This window comes from Brachyistius frenatus, unplaced genomic scaffold, assembly GCF_029030835.1.
Source record: "Brachyistius frenatus isolate BFR_SWC_R1_liver_20210118 unplaced genomic scaffold, ASM2903083v1 Contig_38, whole genome shotgun sequence".
NCBI lineage: Eukaryota > Metazoa > Chordata > Actinopteri > Embiotocidae > Brachyistius > Brachyistius frenatus.
In genome coordinates this window covers 2,861,130-2,877,537 of record NW_027210637.1, presented here as the reverse complement: position 1 = coordinate 2,877,537, position 16,408 = coordinate 2,861,130, and the positions used below count along the sequence as shown (strand labels likewise).

Here is a 16,408-nt window from a genome sequence, read left to right as displayed (position 1 = left end):
GGGTTTTTAGTTTGAAGGGAAATGTGCTGACTTAACTGATACTTCCCTGCAGCATCCAGCAGAAACAGAGAGGGAATGCTGAATGAGCCGCTGCCTGTTTTATTCTCGACGGCTCAGTTACATGTTTGTATTTCCATCGATTCAGATTTTAGTGAATAGTGTTTCAAGGGCACTTAACCGCAAAACTGGGCCAACAAAGTCCTCACATTTGGTTTGAAGACAATCACACAGGCCTGCTGTGAATTAAAGTGTTTTAAATGGAAAACCTTCCCTGCTGCTTGAGGCTGGATAAAAGGAGGCTAAAAAAAACCATTCTGGGGACTGAGGGGTGTAAAACGCTGAAACTGTAAATGCAACCACGAGTGGAAAGTAACTCAGTACATTCCCTCAAATACTGTACTTTCTACTCCACTGCACATTTGTTTGCATCCAACAAAAGAAAAAAGTCACACAACAATACAAACAAATTAACTTATCGAAGCAGCAGACCAGAAACTCCCGTGTTCTGCGAGGTAAAATTACAGTTTTTTTCAGGGATGTCCTGTGGCTTTGTAGAGAATGATACGATGCAGCACTTCCACCTCAGAAAGGACTGTCTAACGGCAACATAAAGCAGTGAAAATATTCTAAATAAAGTACACACATAAAGAGATATAAACTTATTTAGGTGGCTAAAGTACATACGACTGCTGACCTGGTCCACAGTAGTATAGCTTAGTTTGTGCCAGTACAGCTTCTCCAAACTAGGGGCTTGTTGACCCCAATCTACTGCAAGTATTACACTGATTACAGATAAGTAACTCATTCACCTTGTTTGAAAAATACAGGAAAAAAAAAATATCCCTTTAAAGGAGCAGTGTGTGGAATTTTGTGAGATCTAGCAGTGAAGGCTGCAGATTAAAACCAACTGAACATCCTTCGCTTCACCCTTCCTTTCCAAATTTGGAGGAGAATCTACGGTGACCGTAAAACTTGTGAAAGGCTTTTATAGAGACAGTGTTGGTTTTATCTGTTCTGATTAATATGGCGGTGCAACATGGAACTCTCCGTGGAAGAGGATCAACCCCTGGGTACATATTAAGGGCTCATTCGAAGGCAACGAAAACCCAATGATTCTTAGTTTCAGGTGATTTTACACTAATAAAAACAGAATTATGAATATTATATTCCATTTCTGCCAATAAATCCTACAATTTTAAGCTTTTTAAATTATGACTTTTTGACATGTCAAGGGCAGTCTTTAAAATCACTGCCTATTCCTTCCCCATTTCTCATATTAGAGCAATATTGTTTTTATACAGTTTACTATAACTTCAGAATGTGAAATTCGGTCATTATATAATTGTACTATAACTTCTGCAGTGAACTATGAAATCCCACAATAGAATTAGTTGTACCTTATGGATGTGTAAATTACAGTAGCACAGCATACTGTCAGTGATTAAACTAAATGATTATGATGAGTTAAAATATATGCACTAGGCTAACTAGAGACTCTAAACTAGTGAGTGTCTAATATAAAGTATAGGATGTATATATCATCCAAGTAATGATACCGAGAGACTTACTGTACAAGATCAGACTGCCTGAGGCTTATTAGGAGCTCTGAACTTCATAGAAATGAGTGAATTAGGAGGCAAAAAAATGCATGAAAAGTGTCTGAAGGACTGAGTGGTACTGTGATGACAGTTTAAGCAACGCTTATCATTTCAAAATCAGGTTCCAGAACTTAATGATTTTACATTCATTCACAGATGGTTTTTAATATAATTTAATTGGAACAGACCAGTCTTTGGCTGCAGGTTCTTGCGAGGCTCTCCTGGACCCTCAATGGGTTGGTCGGCGAGAAACATCCTGGCCTGGTCCAAGGTACTTATTACAAGGTGCTCACGTTCCTTCAGTTCTGAGCAAAGTGCCTGCAGGAGAAACACAGAGCCATGAGGGGCTTTGATTTGCATTAAAATGTTTAATATTATCAAAAATGAATCACCTTGTTACTTTTTAATGATCTTAACTGAAAAGACTGTAAATGTGCAATACAAACGACTGAAGCCACAGCACTATTTCTAAATGAGAAAGAGAGTGCATGTTTTAAGTAGAGTATATTTTTTTAACAGAGAACTTAAGAAAGGAATAATTAACGCATTTCCTCTGCAGGTATGTGCATATTTCGCTCTTGTCTCCTCATCTTGTCTGAGTCTGTGAACTCAGAATGAACCCGATATGTTTGAAACCGAGCGGTGTATCCAGATTACCCCCCGCCCAGAAATATCTACTATCAACCAGTTTGGCTAAAATCAGCTCTGGTGTTCATTGTATTACAAAACAGGCACTTGTGATTAACTCTCACTCACACACATGCATGCACATGTACCACCAAAGAACAAGAGCAGATGTTTATATTCAGCTTATGGGCGAGATAAACAACGCTCTCAACGGCTAATTAGGTGACTGCTGCGTAACAAAACCGTTTTGCCTGCCCGGTCTTTGCCTATTAAGAGGAAAAAGCAGAGAGGCAGCACAGAGGCAGCGAGAGATCAGCTATGTTGGGAGTGCTGGCGGCAGTGAGAAGCTCGGAGAACAGAGCAGCGACTGAAGGCGAGCGTACAGGGTCAAACCGGGCATTTCCTCCGGGTCTGTGTGAAATTAGCTGAGCGATGAACGGCCGAAAGCGAGTCGCTTGGCGCCATAACCCTGCAGGAATTATCATTGTGGAGCCGGCTAGTAATACCCCATATCCTGCTCATCCTCTTACAGAGCAGCTCACACTGTGATAAAGAAATTACCACACACACATAAGACAGAAAAAAATATGGTCATTCACATGCGCACACACACACTGCAGAAAAGCAGATACTAAAAGTTCACATAGCAATTTCATGACCGCTTTCAACCTTGTGTCAAGTAGTCAGCCTCGCCACGGCACACAGCAGACGATAAAACTACGAAAGAGGGAGTGAACATGCCATGTAACAGTATAATTATTCCTGTTTTAATATACGCGTGACCCCGTGGGACTTCATTGCCTATCAGAGTGTGTGATTGCTTTGTGAAGAGGCTGTGTAGTTTAAGACGCTGCGAAGCAAGTTGATTAGATGGGACGATTCACTCACACTTATCAGACTTATCAATCAGACGCGTGCCGCAAAAATTAGATGCCAAAAATGTGTACACGCAAGATGACAAGATGCTGGGCTCAGAACAATTACATATCCACAACTATTTGAAGAGAAACAGCAAGGCCTTGAGATGTACACACAACTTTTTGTTCTGGTGTAAAACGAGAAGGAAAAAAAACGTCATTTCAGGGAGTAAGTTCCTGTTAAAGTTAAGTTTGAACCAATCCAATGACAATTTTACACAGCCTCCTGCGGACAAATGTACCCTCACGCTGAAATGGCGCATCCTGCTCAACACAAATTAGATCATCCCTGCTAATAAATGGTTTGCTCCGTTCCAATGATTTCCTCCGAGCTCACACGGAGGAAACATAATAGGCAGGTAGCTCAGAGAGGGGACCTTGAGAGATAGAAACGAAATGAGAGGTGACTGAGGAAGAGGGAAAGGGGTGTGAGCAGCGATAAGAAAAAGGAGGGTGCAGAGCTAAGCTGTGAGGACGACTCCCAGTAGAAACCAACCTCTCAGTTTTCCTTTTTTTGTTTTTTTTGTTTTGCACTTGCAGATTTTTTTGCTGGTTTAAATTAGGCTTTAGAAGGGATTGAATTGAGTGTGAAAAGGTTGTTTACTCACAATATTCTTTGCATATTGGAAAGAGTTTAGCGAGTAAAATATTCTGATATCAGTTTTGTAACGTCACAACAGATTCTTTCCTGTAAATCACAGCGAGCGGCTCAGGGTGAGCACAAACAACATCCTGCTGGAAGAGACGCTGCTGGTTGAATGAATAAGGGAAGTCTGATGACAGCCAGATGTAGCAGAAACTAACTTCAAAACATGCAAACTGGCAACTCTATAAAAAGATAAAGTGGTGCTGCAGCGTTGTTAGTTACTTAACGATGAAGAGTGAGAGATGTGATGTGATTTGTATTTATTATTTTCATCATATACAGAAGACAAACTTTCTGAACGTTTGCTTCAGGCTTGGGTGATAATTACATATCATTCAGGGCTGCAAAATAACAACCAAAGTCATTCATAATTAATGAAGATTTTAGAGTAATGGCTTAATTGTTTGGGGAACGAAATGTCAAAAGGAAAAACTCATGCCTCGTGTTTTTAAATTCCTTGTTTTGTCTGACTAACAGTCCAAACTGGAACCACACAATCGATTTTTGTTTGTAAAATACATTTCTAAACACAAATTGGACTATATTATGTGATTTTTCATTTGCCATATTGTGATTATGCTGGTTTAGGAAACCATATTCATCATTTGTTGTGCATTAATACCAGGATTAGACTCTGAAGGTCATTTTAAGCCAACATGGGTGCTCAAGATCATGTGACCTTGATTTAAAGCTGCTGAACAGCTACTAAATGGAGCTTGAGTTGAGAACGTTTTGTCAGCTGGGGTCAGGTATGAACTCTGAAGCTCACTCTCGATCAATATTATGATATATATAGTCATATGAATAATCAAATCACACAGACCTAGTTTTGACAGTGCAGTTGCTACAAACATCATAATTATGATGAGACACGCGCCTCAGCAGAAGATTGTAATATCTGCCACACCAGTAGCGCTGAGTAATTCCCTCTGAGACACAGTCTGTCATCCAGCCACCCTGCAGTTCCAACAGACGACAACACCAAAGACCTTTACCCAACAATCTTTTTTAGCAAAGCCTCAACATGTGCACGTTATCAGAGTGTCACACAGGGACACACTTCTCACAGGAAGCATGAGAGGTAAATATCAAACACACGTGCAGCTTTCAGGTTAAGAGAAAGGCTGGCAAATCCCATCTGGCCTTTGACTGATAAGACATAGCCGTCTGTGTCTGAGATAAAACAGGGAGGTCTTTACTTTGCTCTTCTTTTTTAATAGTTTTTAACCCTGGCACATCAGAATATGGCCGAAGCTTCTGTGATTTCTGAAGCCCAGAGAAAAAAATGGACTATTGTCAGTCTCACAATACTCATGGCATCTTTCTTGTAGCCAAGAGTGACGGTGACCTTGGCTGTATGTGTGCATTTCTGTATGAGTGATTATCTGTGTGTGAGTGTTTGTGTCCAGCCAGGTCTGTATGGTGTGTGTGTGTGTGTGTGTGTGTGTGTGTGTGTGTGTGTGTGTGTGTGTGTGTGTGTGTGTGTGTGTGTGTGTGTGGCGCAGCAAACTCTTATCACTATGTGTCCGGTGCTGTGGCGCCAATAAGATAACATCACAACTACTTTCAGAGCTCTGCCAAACATCCCTCTTCCTGCTCTCAAAGCCCTGCCATCTCAGCTTCTCTGCAATATCAGCCCTCATCTTTTTCAAGAAAAAAAAAATAAGCCTCCCAACAGGACCACTACAACGCAGCACCTCTCAACATCAGAGGCGCACCTGACAGGAGTTCAAAGAGTCTTCTCAAGAGGGCTCACTCGCATCCAAAAGAAATTACAAGACACTGATGACTTCTTACTTTTCTCTCGCAAAAAAATATAAATAGAAGTACTTTTAGAGGAGCTGAACGTTTGAACTTCTGCCAAATGACCAACCAACTGCACATGGTTGTACAGCTCATAAAGGAGCCTCAGTGATTCAGCCCGAAAATGTCATTGCACCTAACGTCCACTGTTATCGTAGAATAGCTGAAAGCTCGTTACACGGTGGTGGTCGAATGTAAAAAAAAAAAAAAAATTCTGACATGCCCTCCTAAACCGCTGCTTCCAGCTATGGGCATTTTTAAATAAATAAAACACCCGCAGGCAATAAATACAAATAAAAAATGTATTGAGTATGTATATTTACTGACTGTTTTCTTTTAGAGAACGTTTGACGAGTGTTTTCTGATGTATCTGGCAAAAAAGAAGATTTTCAAAAAGTCTTTCAGTCCATCTTTCTTTAAAATGGAATTTTTTTTTTTAACATTTTGTCATGTTTGTCATCATTGATCAATACTACTTACCACACGGTTATTCATTCATGTCTTTAGTGATGTTGTTGTTTCATGAGTTATCATGTTGATGGTCTTACACATGATTTTATTCATGATCTGGTCAATCAAATTTGTTTTGTTTGTTTGTTTTGGAGGAGGTATCAGAGAGAAAAAAAAAACACGAAACAAAAAAACGGACATTATCCTCGTTGAAGGAGATATCGTGAATTTAGCAAAGCAAACCGTTGCCGAGTTACCAGCCCTTACAGAGCAACATCAGCATTCATTTGGTGTAGTGCTCATGAATGCAAGTCAAATATTCACTCTCCTCTTTGCTTTGTTTTTTTTTGGTCTCAATTACTTCCCGAGGGAAATATTTGTCTCTTTAGCTCCTAATTGCTCCACTTTGTTCACCAGCTAATTGTTCCAGTGGCTTTGTCTGTTTGCAGTTTGGTGCTGAACAAGTGGTGAAAGTGACTGTTGAAATCTGTGCGAGGGAACCAAAACGCTGAAGTTGTGGGCCCGAAATTCAAAATGATGAGTTGATGGAGGAAGTCTGACGGTAGCTCTTTGTGGTTCGTCACTACAGATGGCCCCTTTCACATTACACAGAGTCATTGGAGCCGCTGTAAAAAGTCGTACTCACATATTTCCACTATGGTGAACACTGAAGTTGTATTTGTTTGTAATGTCCTCGATTGAACAGGACAAAAAAAAAAAAAAAAAAACTGCTCAGCCAGAAGGGCAACAGTCAGAAGTTTAACAATATCATGCAAATGAAGCAGACAAAAACAATTAAAAGTCCTTCCTTTCCAAAGAGACCTGAAGGTAACATCCAGCTCAGCATTTTAATCCATTTCATTCTCCTTTACGTCCTGTCTGTTCAGGTGCAAATGGGACTAATCCATCATCCAGGCACAATGATTAAGATGGCTACTGAAGCTGATTATTAGACCCTCTTCGCTTTAGACTGGATAATTCCAAGCTATTTAAACATATTGAGAATACAAAGAAAAGCAGGTTAACTAAATTTAAAGTGAATCCCACCTGTTTGTATTCATTCACGGAGACATTTGAAGGAGCTTTTGAAAAAACAAAAAACAAGACGGGTTTGTCCTAACGATGCAGACGAGGAGCCAACTGTTGCTGAAAGATAAGAGTCTTTAAAAATGCCCTCCAGCCTTCGGTCCTTTGTTCCCACTGCCTGATATAAACACAATTAATGTAATAGACGAGACTGATGAGTTTAATCAGCTTGATGCTGACAAAGAGCTTTTACTGGATAATTGAATGTCCAATTAATAAATGCTACTATGGCCATTTATGAAGACAAAAGCACAGACACTGATTAATACACAGAGGACGGAACAAGCAGTCATTCAACTAAGATTTTCACGTTTTATTTTCCAAGAAAACGTCTTCTTTCAAGCAGAATTCAACAGTTGAGTTATAAAACTGAATATCCTGAAAATAGATGAAAATTCTTCATATTTATCCGTTTTCTACCTACATTAACCTCCTTTTTCCACACATACTGTAAATCTTTCTCCATCCTCTTTCCCCCTTTTTCTCCTCGTCTAATTTGGTTTCTGTTTGCCACTTCCTGTCCATCACTTTCTTCTCTGACTGTTCGGACCACTGCTCTCATATTTTTCCTTCCCTCTGATTCTTTAATAACAGCAATATCCGTTGCTCTCTGCTGGGCTAAGTGGCTTAGCCTTCCCCTTTTTTTTTTTTTTTTTATCTTTCCAAGTCTCCCAAAATAAAAGGAAGGGAAAAAAAGACAGGTTTTTCCACTTAGCTCTTATAAGCCCTCCTACCACATAGACACCAATTTCCATATATCTATGCACATTCCCCTCATCTCACTGACAGAGTAGTCGGTGTGTGTATTGCTGACTGTGTGTGTGTGTGTGTGTGTGTGTGTGTGTGTGTGTGTGTGTGTGTGTGTGTGTGTGTGTGTGTGTGTGTGTGTGTGTGTATAGAGTGCAGGGGGCTTGCAAGTGTGTGTCTATCAGTGTAAGCAAGTAATGGAGCATGACGTGTTCAAAGCCCCGGCTCTTTGTTCTGCTCAGCCCCCTCATCCTTCCCAGGGTCAGCCAGACCTCCAGGCCAATCTATTAAGAATACAGAGGAGAGGGAAGTGAAGGGAAAAATATAACAGAGTCAGAATGAAAAGTGAGCCTTTCTCACTTTCAACTCCCCTGTTCCATTATTTCCAATTTCAGCATTCTCAAAGCCGAAGACCTGGAGATGAACGAGGGAACGGGGGAGAGTACAAAGTGTGACGGAATGAGAAGGGAATGTCAAGAAAGGAGATACAAAGGCAGAAGACCAGCAGCTGGAGAGACACCATGGAGAAGAATGACAGAAAACGAGATAAAAGAGCTGAAAGAGGGTAATGAGAAAAGGAGGGTGCAACGTGGAGATGCGGGAAGATTGTATTCTGCGGTTAGTGTCCTCTCAGGTCCATTCCTTCTGTAATGGAGCTGATGTGAGCTCCTGGGGCGAGGCTCGTCTCTCCTCTCTGTCAGGTGGCGGGTAAAAACGCAGAGCGAGCTTCGATGTCAATATCAGGACAAATTTTGATGAACCAGAACAGTGGCTCAAGGACCAAAACAGACAGAACTGAAACTACTATGCTGAGTCATCAATTTCAGCTATTAACTTGCAAACAGTACAGAGGGATATATATCTTTCTTTCTACAATCCCAAGGATCAATACATATATTTCAATAATATATACCTGGTGCATTTCTTTCCTCACAAACCACATACCTGATTGTAGTTTTTGCTCACTGGCATCAATATATTCAAATGTTCTTGCCAATATACAGTGTGTTATGTAGATACAGTATAACAAGGATCTTAGAGAAAACTATTCTTTTCAGTAGTCTGTCCTACTTTTGAATAATGCTTCTTTATTAAATCATCAAGAGACTATATTTAGCAGGCATTACTGCAGCCAAGAAATTGATTGTCTGCTGCTAGAAGAGGCCACTCGGTCTCTACTCAGCTATCCGTCTTTCCTCATAGTTTCCTTTAAAGAAGGCGCAGTGTTCTCATGTTGATGCTAACTAGTTTCCTCTTTCTGTTTTGGCTATAGATGAAGTTTAGAATTGCTATATTTTTATAGACTTTTTTTCATGTAAATTTTTTTTTATCTGTCCTTTTCTTTCTTTCTTGTTTTTTCCCCTTTTAGTCCAGTTTATTCTGCTTCAAAGTATTACTAGGGCCCGAGCACCAAAAGTGCGAAAGTTATTCGTAACATTATTATTCTTTTTATCCTGGAAGTTTAAATGCATTTTTGGAGGCTTTTTCATATTAAAAAACTCATGAAAGTTGATACAAAAATCTCTCCTGACGAAACATTTCATATTTTAGTGGAGTCTCGAGTGGCTGTGGCCAAATGGCTCGCTAGCGCCCCCTACACAGATGCCCCGGCGGCTACATTTACCTACATGCACGAGATTCGGTGGACATGTGTATCACACCGAGATGTACAAAAAATTTCCAACACACCATTACGTCAACTCAACAGGAAGTCTGCCATTTTGAACTTAGTTGCCATTTTTGGCGATTCACACATGTTGTACTTTAACGAACTCCTACAGATTTTGTCAGACCGACTTGAAATTGAGTCTCTGCACTCTTTAACATGTTTGGAATTAAAAGTTATCAAAATAATATATTTTCGTCGATCGGTGTGCCCGTGGCGTGGTGGCCAAAAAGTGACCCAAAAGTCATGCTATAGCACGTCATTCAAAATATAACAAGTTTTTTTTTTAAGTCATGACAAGACTTTTCAACTTCACTAAAAGCTGAATCACCATCAACAGGTGGAATCTGAACCATTAATAGCAACCTTGGTGAAGTAGAATCTTTTACCTGTTGAGTTAACCAGACTGTCGGTTAGGGTTAACCCTGACCCTAACTTTTTTTTTTTTTCATATTTCATATTTCACATCTCCAAAAAGTGATTAAAAAAAAGTAAATTTTGTATATAGTATATTGTATATAGTGTGTAGTATATTGTATATAGTGTATAGTGTGTAGTATATAATATATTGTATATAGAGTATACAGAATATGTGGCTAAGTTTGATGTTTCGCCGTGACACAGGAAGTTGATGTTTAAGGTCAAACGATGCTCCAAACCTCATGAAACTTGCATCAGGCACCAACTTTCATTAGTTTTTGAAGATGTTAAAGTCGCCAAAAAGAAGCCAATTTTTTTTTTTTTTTAAAGAAGAATAAGGAACGAGATCGAGAAAAAAATGTAAACTGCAAGCGGGAACATGCGGACTCTCACGTGCTGTACGTCGGGGAGCCGACGGCCTCGACCTGCTGGATCCCCAACGTGCAGTGTTTTAATTATATAAATGTATTTGATTTGCATCTTTACAACTGAGTATAGATCTCATTTTAGCTTGTGTGGAAATATATTGTGTCTCTGGGTGAATGATTAGTCTTGATTAGTGCTTTATATACCAAAATGTAATGTAATATAAGATGACATTACTACATTACAGAATGTAACTAATACAAGCAGATGCAGTACAAGGATAAACAGTGTACTGTCAGCATGCAAATACAAATGTGTTTTGTTATCCTAAGGTCTTGCAAGTGTCTTTCATCCCTTGCACATAAGTAATAAAAAGAGAGAGTGAGAGAGTGTGTGTGTGTGTGTGTGTGTGTGTGTGTGTGTGTGTGTGTGTGTGTGTGTGTGTGTGTGTGTGTGTGTGTGTGTGTGTGTGTGTGTGTGTGTGTTATCCCACAGTGTGTTCTGTCTCAGAGTGTCTGTGATCCTTTGCCCACGCATGACTGCACATGTGTTTACTCTCAAGGCGTTTTGGGGAACAAAATAATAGTGCGGTGGACGGGGTGCAGAGAAAAGCAGTGCGATGTCAACAGCAGTGGCGGCTAGCAGACTGGGAGTAAACAGTAGCCATGGGGTGAGTCGTTTATCTGAAAGCAATTACACTCCGATGCACTATCACAATAACCAATAGTTACAATATATAATACAGTGGAGAACGCAGATGACATGACAAATAGCCGTGATGGCAAAGGTGTAAATGGCTCCGCACGATAATGGTATCGATTGCTTGTTAGAATAGATGATTCAGTGTGGTGTAAAAGTGACAAATAACAGTAATTCTAAAAATGAAATGGTTGTAACGACGGTGCTGATTGTAAAGTAAAATTGTATTTTGATATTGGTCTTTACCTCTGCATCAATACAAGTTTAAAGCACTAAAGGTACTGTTACCACACCGCTGACCACGCAAAGTAATGTTCGGGTGATTACTACTACTGCTCCAAAAAAAAAAATCATAGTATCTGCTGTGATTTGGCACAGTTATGTTTTGAGTAAAACCCGTGCTTCACTATCAAATGCCAACAACAAATCTTGTGTAATTTAACATGGCAGGTCATGTTATTTACATGATCTTTTTAAGAAGCTTCTCAGTCATGCAGTTGCCTTTGCTTTAAAGACCCTAAATAGGCCTGTGCCCAGGATAAAGATGAGTGGAACAATGCTGGCACCAAGTGAGCTCATCAAACTCCATTAATTAATAGAAATGATGAACTTCTCAACTCTAACAGGAGCTAAAGTTTAACAGGAGAGTTAACTTAAGCTGGAAAGTTTGTACACACCTAGGGAACTTTTTTAAAGAACTAATGAGGCAAAATAAGCTTAAAAATAACTTATTAGGGCAGTAAAGTATGACCTTTAATACTTTTACATTTGATAACGTGGTAGCTATTGTATAGTGTTGTGAGTCTGGTTAAAAAAAAAAAAAAAAAAAGCTAAAACAAACTAAAGAGAAACATTCAAATGTAAAAAAAAAATTTTTTTTAAAAATGAGGGACGATAAATCTTGCAGTGTTACAGGAACAATGCCTGTGGCCACCGTACGTACCGTGCAGTGGTTCTGCTGTTGCAGCAGGGTGGGCACGTCTCCCCCGATGGGCATCTGCTTGGCCAAGTCCTCATCCTTCATGCAGATCCACTTCCACAGCTCCTCCAGGAGGCCCAGCAGACGAGACCAGCGCTCAGCACTCGCCTCCAGGTGGGCTCTGCCAACATGAACCATCCACTTAAGTTATCATACGATATCTTTTTGATAGAATCCTCTGGGTTTTCTACTGTCACACTCTGCGCTACACGGACTTATTCATCTTTGTGTATTTGTGCTTTTACATGCACTCATTGTGAGTTACGTGTTACGTTATAGTGTTTAAAACAGGATTGAACAGTTGATGTGCCTTTCCTTGATTTATAAGTGTGTATTGTAAGTCATTTTTCTTGATTGTCTATTTTCTACAGTTATTATACTGCATGTATTCTTAGCTCCTACTCTTGAAGTGCCACGGCATTGCTTCTTTTGTTTTTCTCCTCTCCTCTGTACATGATATATCTGAACATTGAGTACAGAAACCTCCCATTGCCACTCGCTGAGTTAGCCTTAATTACATATGTACCACAATTAAGGCATAATTGGCTGAATATACTCATCACACACAGCATCCCACCTCCTACACAAACACGCATCTCTCACTGTCTGGTTTTATCCTGCTTGTCTTCCTGTGCAAAAATACCAGTCTGTTATGTCTGCACTGCCTGACCTCATTACCAACCGTTTTCAATGTATAATCTTCCCCTAAACCTTTTTTTTTTTTATTTCCCCCGGATTGTCTTTAGCCTCTCTAACCTTTCCCCCTTTCCCCTTGAAGCTTTGTCATGCTCATGTGCTGCTTCTCTCCATCCTCCCTATTCCACTTTGTTTTTGAACATCTCCATCCGGCTCTGTCATCTTCGCTTCTGCCTTCACTTTCTTCACTGTCTACAGCCCCACCCATCGCCAATCTCCTTTATTTATGTCAAGGTTGTGGCTGACACGGCACTACTTGTGTCCTCAGAAGTTTATGTGCCGTTGTGGTGGCACTCGGGTCCTTTTGGTGCTGTATTTCATCCCTGTGCTCCACAGAGCTACTGCACAGCTAATAGGAAACAAACACAAAAGTTCATATGAATATTTCCAAATGTTTGATTTTCCTTGAATCTAAGACATGAGTAATGTTTTATCATGAATAGTATTAGGTTTTTATTTTTATGTGCTACAAGTAGTGAATGTTCCATTCAACAAAAAGTGAGATATATTAAGTTTAGAGTACAGGCTATTGAGAGAACAAAGTGTTGTGGCCTTGGGACTAAGCTTATTTCTGTGTGCTTTATGTACTTTTGCAGGGTGGAGAATTTGTCTTTTCTTTTTTAGGAATTTCTTTTTTTTTCTTTTACACAGATTGTTTGGTGCTTCAGGATGGATTCAGTGCAACCTTGGGCCTTCTTCTAATCGCAACAACATACAAAGCATTAAGTATGAGGGAGTCTTGAAGTGCAGCGGCAAAATCGCAAAAATGGGCTGAATGCTCCGAGTCAGTCACATCACTGGTCTCACTGCTCTGAAACAGCTGCACCAATCACAGAGAGGTATGATGGCAAAAGAGGGAAAGTAAGTTGTTGTTGTTGTTGTTGTATGGAAAGTGCAACTGCAAGAGTGGCACAACGCAAACATACAGCACTACAGTTCTGCATCCATGACGACAGAAGCAAAAGCTGCACATTCATTAAAATGAGCTGAAGGTGAAAGCTGTTCATTTAATGTGAAGAAGCTGTGGGAAGCAGATCACTTATATTAGCATATAAATAAATGCAGACTGCTTTTCTGACATTCCTTTTTCTACTACATTAAACAAAGATAGTTTTCTTTTTTTAATTTGAGGTATTATTCCTCTAATTTTGGACATTCCCTTAAAATATTCAGTTTTCTCTTGTGGACAAAATCTCCAAAGTGGCAGTTGAGTGATGTAGAACCAGAGAGAGTTGGAGTAAAACTAACAACTCGCTTTATTATGCCTCATTTAGAAGAACCTCCCACATGTTTGCCCCCTCCTCCCACCTCTGCACTGTTCGCTCTGTGCTGGGCACCAAAATACCACACAGAGGGGCAAAGCAAACTTCCTGATTAGGAAAAATACCCATTTGTCAGGACACAATCAGCATTGGTTTATGTGCCGCCACGTTTTGGTGTTTTGTTTTCTTATCCGATATGTACCAATCGAATTATCTCTTGGAAACTAACTTCAGCACTGGTATAGAGGCAGAGATCTACTTGAACCACTGCTCTGACTGAGACCTTCTGCCAAGATATTTATTCTGCCCACAGTTGAGAGCAGCAAAAGAGCAAAAAACTGCTATCTAAGACGCATGACCCAGAAGACCGTAGAAAGGAAAAGCAGCACTCAATTACTGAGTATTAGAGCGTTTTACTAACCGTATGTTGGCCGATTTGGCCTTCAGGTCGCTCCAGCGTTGATTCATGTCGTCCAGTCTGTTTTGGAGGAACACGGCTTCCTCTGAGCTGCCCAGTGCTTTGACCATCTTCGATTTGTTCCCTTCCACACTCTTGTAGATGTCATTGTGGGCATCGATCTCAGCCTGGATGTCCTACAAATACAGACAAAGAAAAATAGTTTCTTCAGGGAAATTTAAGGTTTCGAGCGAATGTAGAGTGAAGGGCAGCATTAGAGTAAGTTCATCTCATCCATAAAACCCCAAAATTGGACGTCACAGTTGTCTTGGCTGTCACAGCTGATTATTCATGAACCGAAGATAACATTGGATGTTGTCCCAAAGACTAGTCTTGAGGGAGTTCATGGTATACTGCACACAACATTTCCAGAGGGCAGAGGAGTTTATATTTTCATGAAATGTCCTCGAGGTACTTCGCCGGAATCTTTTTTTTTTTTTTTTTTTTAACTTCGACCCTCTCACTGACTTGGAAAGCTCACTCCAAGCAGGAGCAAAGTCTCTTCGCAGTGTCTGCCTTTCGAACTAATGCTACATTAAGTTATAGCAAGTCTACACCAAAGCAAGCTCTGCTAATTTTATGCAGGGGTACAGTGTGTGAAACCAATGCAGTGTAGTGCTATTCCAAAAAAAGCTGAGGCCACTACGTTCAATACCGTGTATGTCTGTATGTATGCGTGTGTCTGCATATGACTCTTCTTAACACAGTCGCTCTATTACACAACCACATCTCAAAGGTTCCGTGTGAGTATTTGTGTGTGAGGATTGAACCACAAGAGGGGCTGACGCAAGCTGAGGATCCTGTCAAATGTTTTATTTTTAGATGTGTAAAACTGCTCTATTTTCTCCTCTCTCTCTCTCCACTGGGACTCTCCTCAGTTCAACCTATTTCAACTGCAGATGAAGAAAAGACTCCCAATACCACATAGATGAGTGGAACACAGCCTGGAGCACAAAGACAGATTTGCAAATGGAACAACATTAGTTCAGATAAGAGAAGTGTAATGCGACATGTAGCCTACAGTACAGTGCAGTAATATAAAAAATAAATCTGGACATTGTGTGTGAAATTAAACATATTCAAAGCCTGAAGTTGTTACTTGTGTATCTTTCGCATAATGACACATGGGAATGATGGCATTTCCAGAGTTTCATTTTATATTTATTATGACTGTAAAATCTAGGAAAATGCTATTAAAGTTGCTGCACTGTTTGATTAGCCTCTGCATTATTAAAATAAATGAACAGAACAGAAAAGTGTTCATCCTTCACAAATCTGTGAATTAAGTCGAAATCTTTGAAGTTAAAATGTTAATATACTGAAAAGGAAACCATCTCTCCAATATGTGCAGTGTTACATTAATGTAAGCTTTCTGTAGTGCATTACTGTAGCACGACACTAACAACACACACCACAAATAGCTACATACATACATCCATAAAAGCAAAACAGCAAAAAAATACAACAAAGGAAATCCTCATTATCACACGATATAACACAAGATATTGAAGATGTGGGGGAAAAACATGGAAGACCCAAAGAGTGGATGCATGTTAAATGCACATGACAAGACATACCGAGTGTAAAGTCATGTGACAGCAGCTCAAACGCTCTAGAAAGTGGACAGCCACCGCAAGACCAGATTACACACGCAACAACCACACAGTGATCCGTGGCACTGTGCTGCAATTCACTCAAAGCCAATAGACATTTCAGAAAGGCTGAAGCAAATCCTGCCACTGTGATCTGCAAGGATAATCGCCCACTGGCTTTCTGACACAAATCAAATGCTTCTTAAAGGTCATAGAAAAGAGAGAATGTAAAATACAGGAGAGGAGGGAAAAAAAGATATAGAGACAAAGACAGATAGAAAGACAGACAAAGAGTAAAAGACAGAGAGGCAATCTGCTACTGAGCCAGCTGGATGTGTTTCAAGTCATTAGCCAAGTGCTTCCCTATTCTTTTTCTTTAGCACTTCGACTTCCAGTG

At 40.0% G+C, this 16,408-nt stretch overlaps 1 protein-coding gene across 2 annotated transcripts in view; it reads right to left on the bottom strand.

Moving 5' to 3' along the window:
- The window catches only part of utrn (utrophin), a 178,638-nt gene that overhangs the window by 63,761 nt on the left and 98,469 nt on the right, over positions 1-16,408 (bottom strand). For both annotated transcript variants that reach the window (XM_069701803.1, XM_069701804.1), the window contains 3 exons: positions 14,384-14,556; positions 11,969-12,125; positions 1,787-1,916 (listed from right to left, as the gene is read on the bottom strand). In XM_069701803.1, coding sequence (XP_069557904.1) covers positions 1,787-1,916; positions 11,969-12,125; positions 14,384-14,556 — 460 coding nt within the window. The remainder of the gene's footprint in view (positions 1-1,786; positions 1,917-11,968; positions 12,126-14,383; positions 14,557-16,408) is intronic.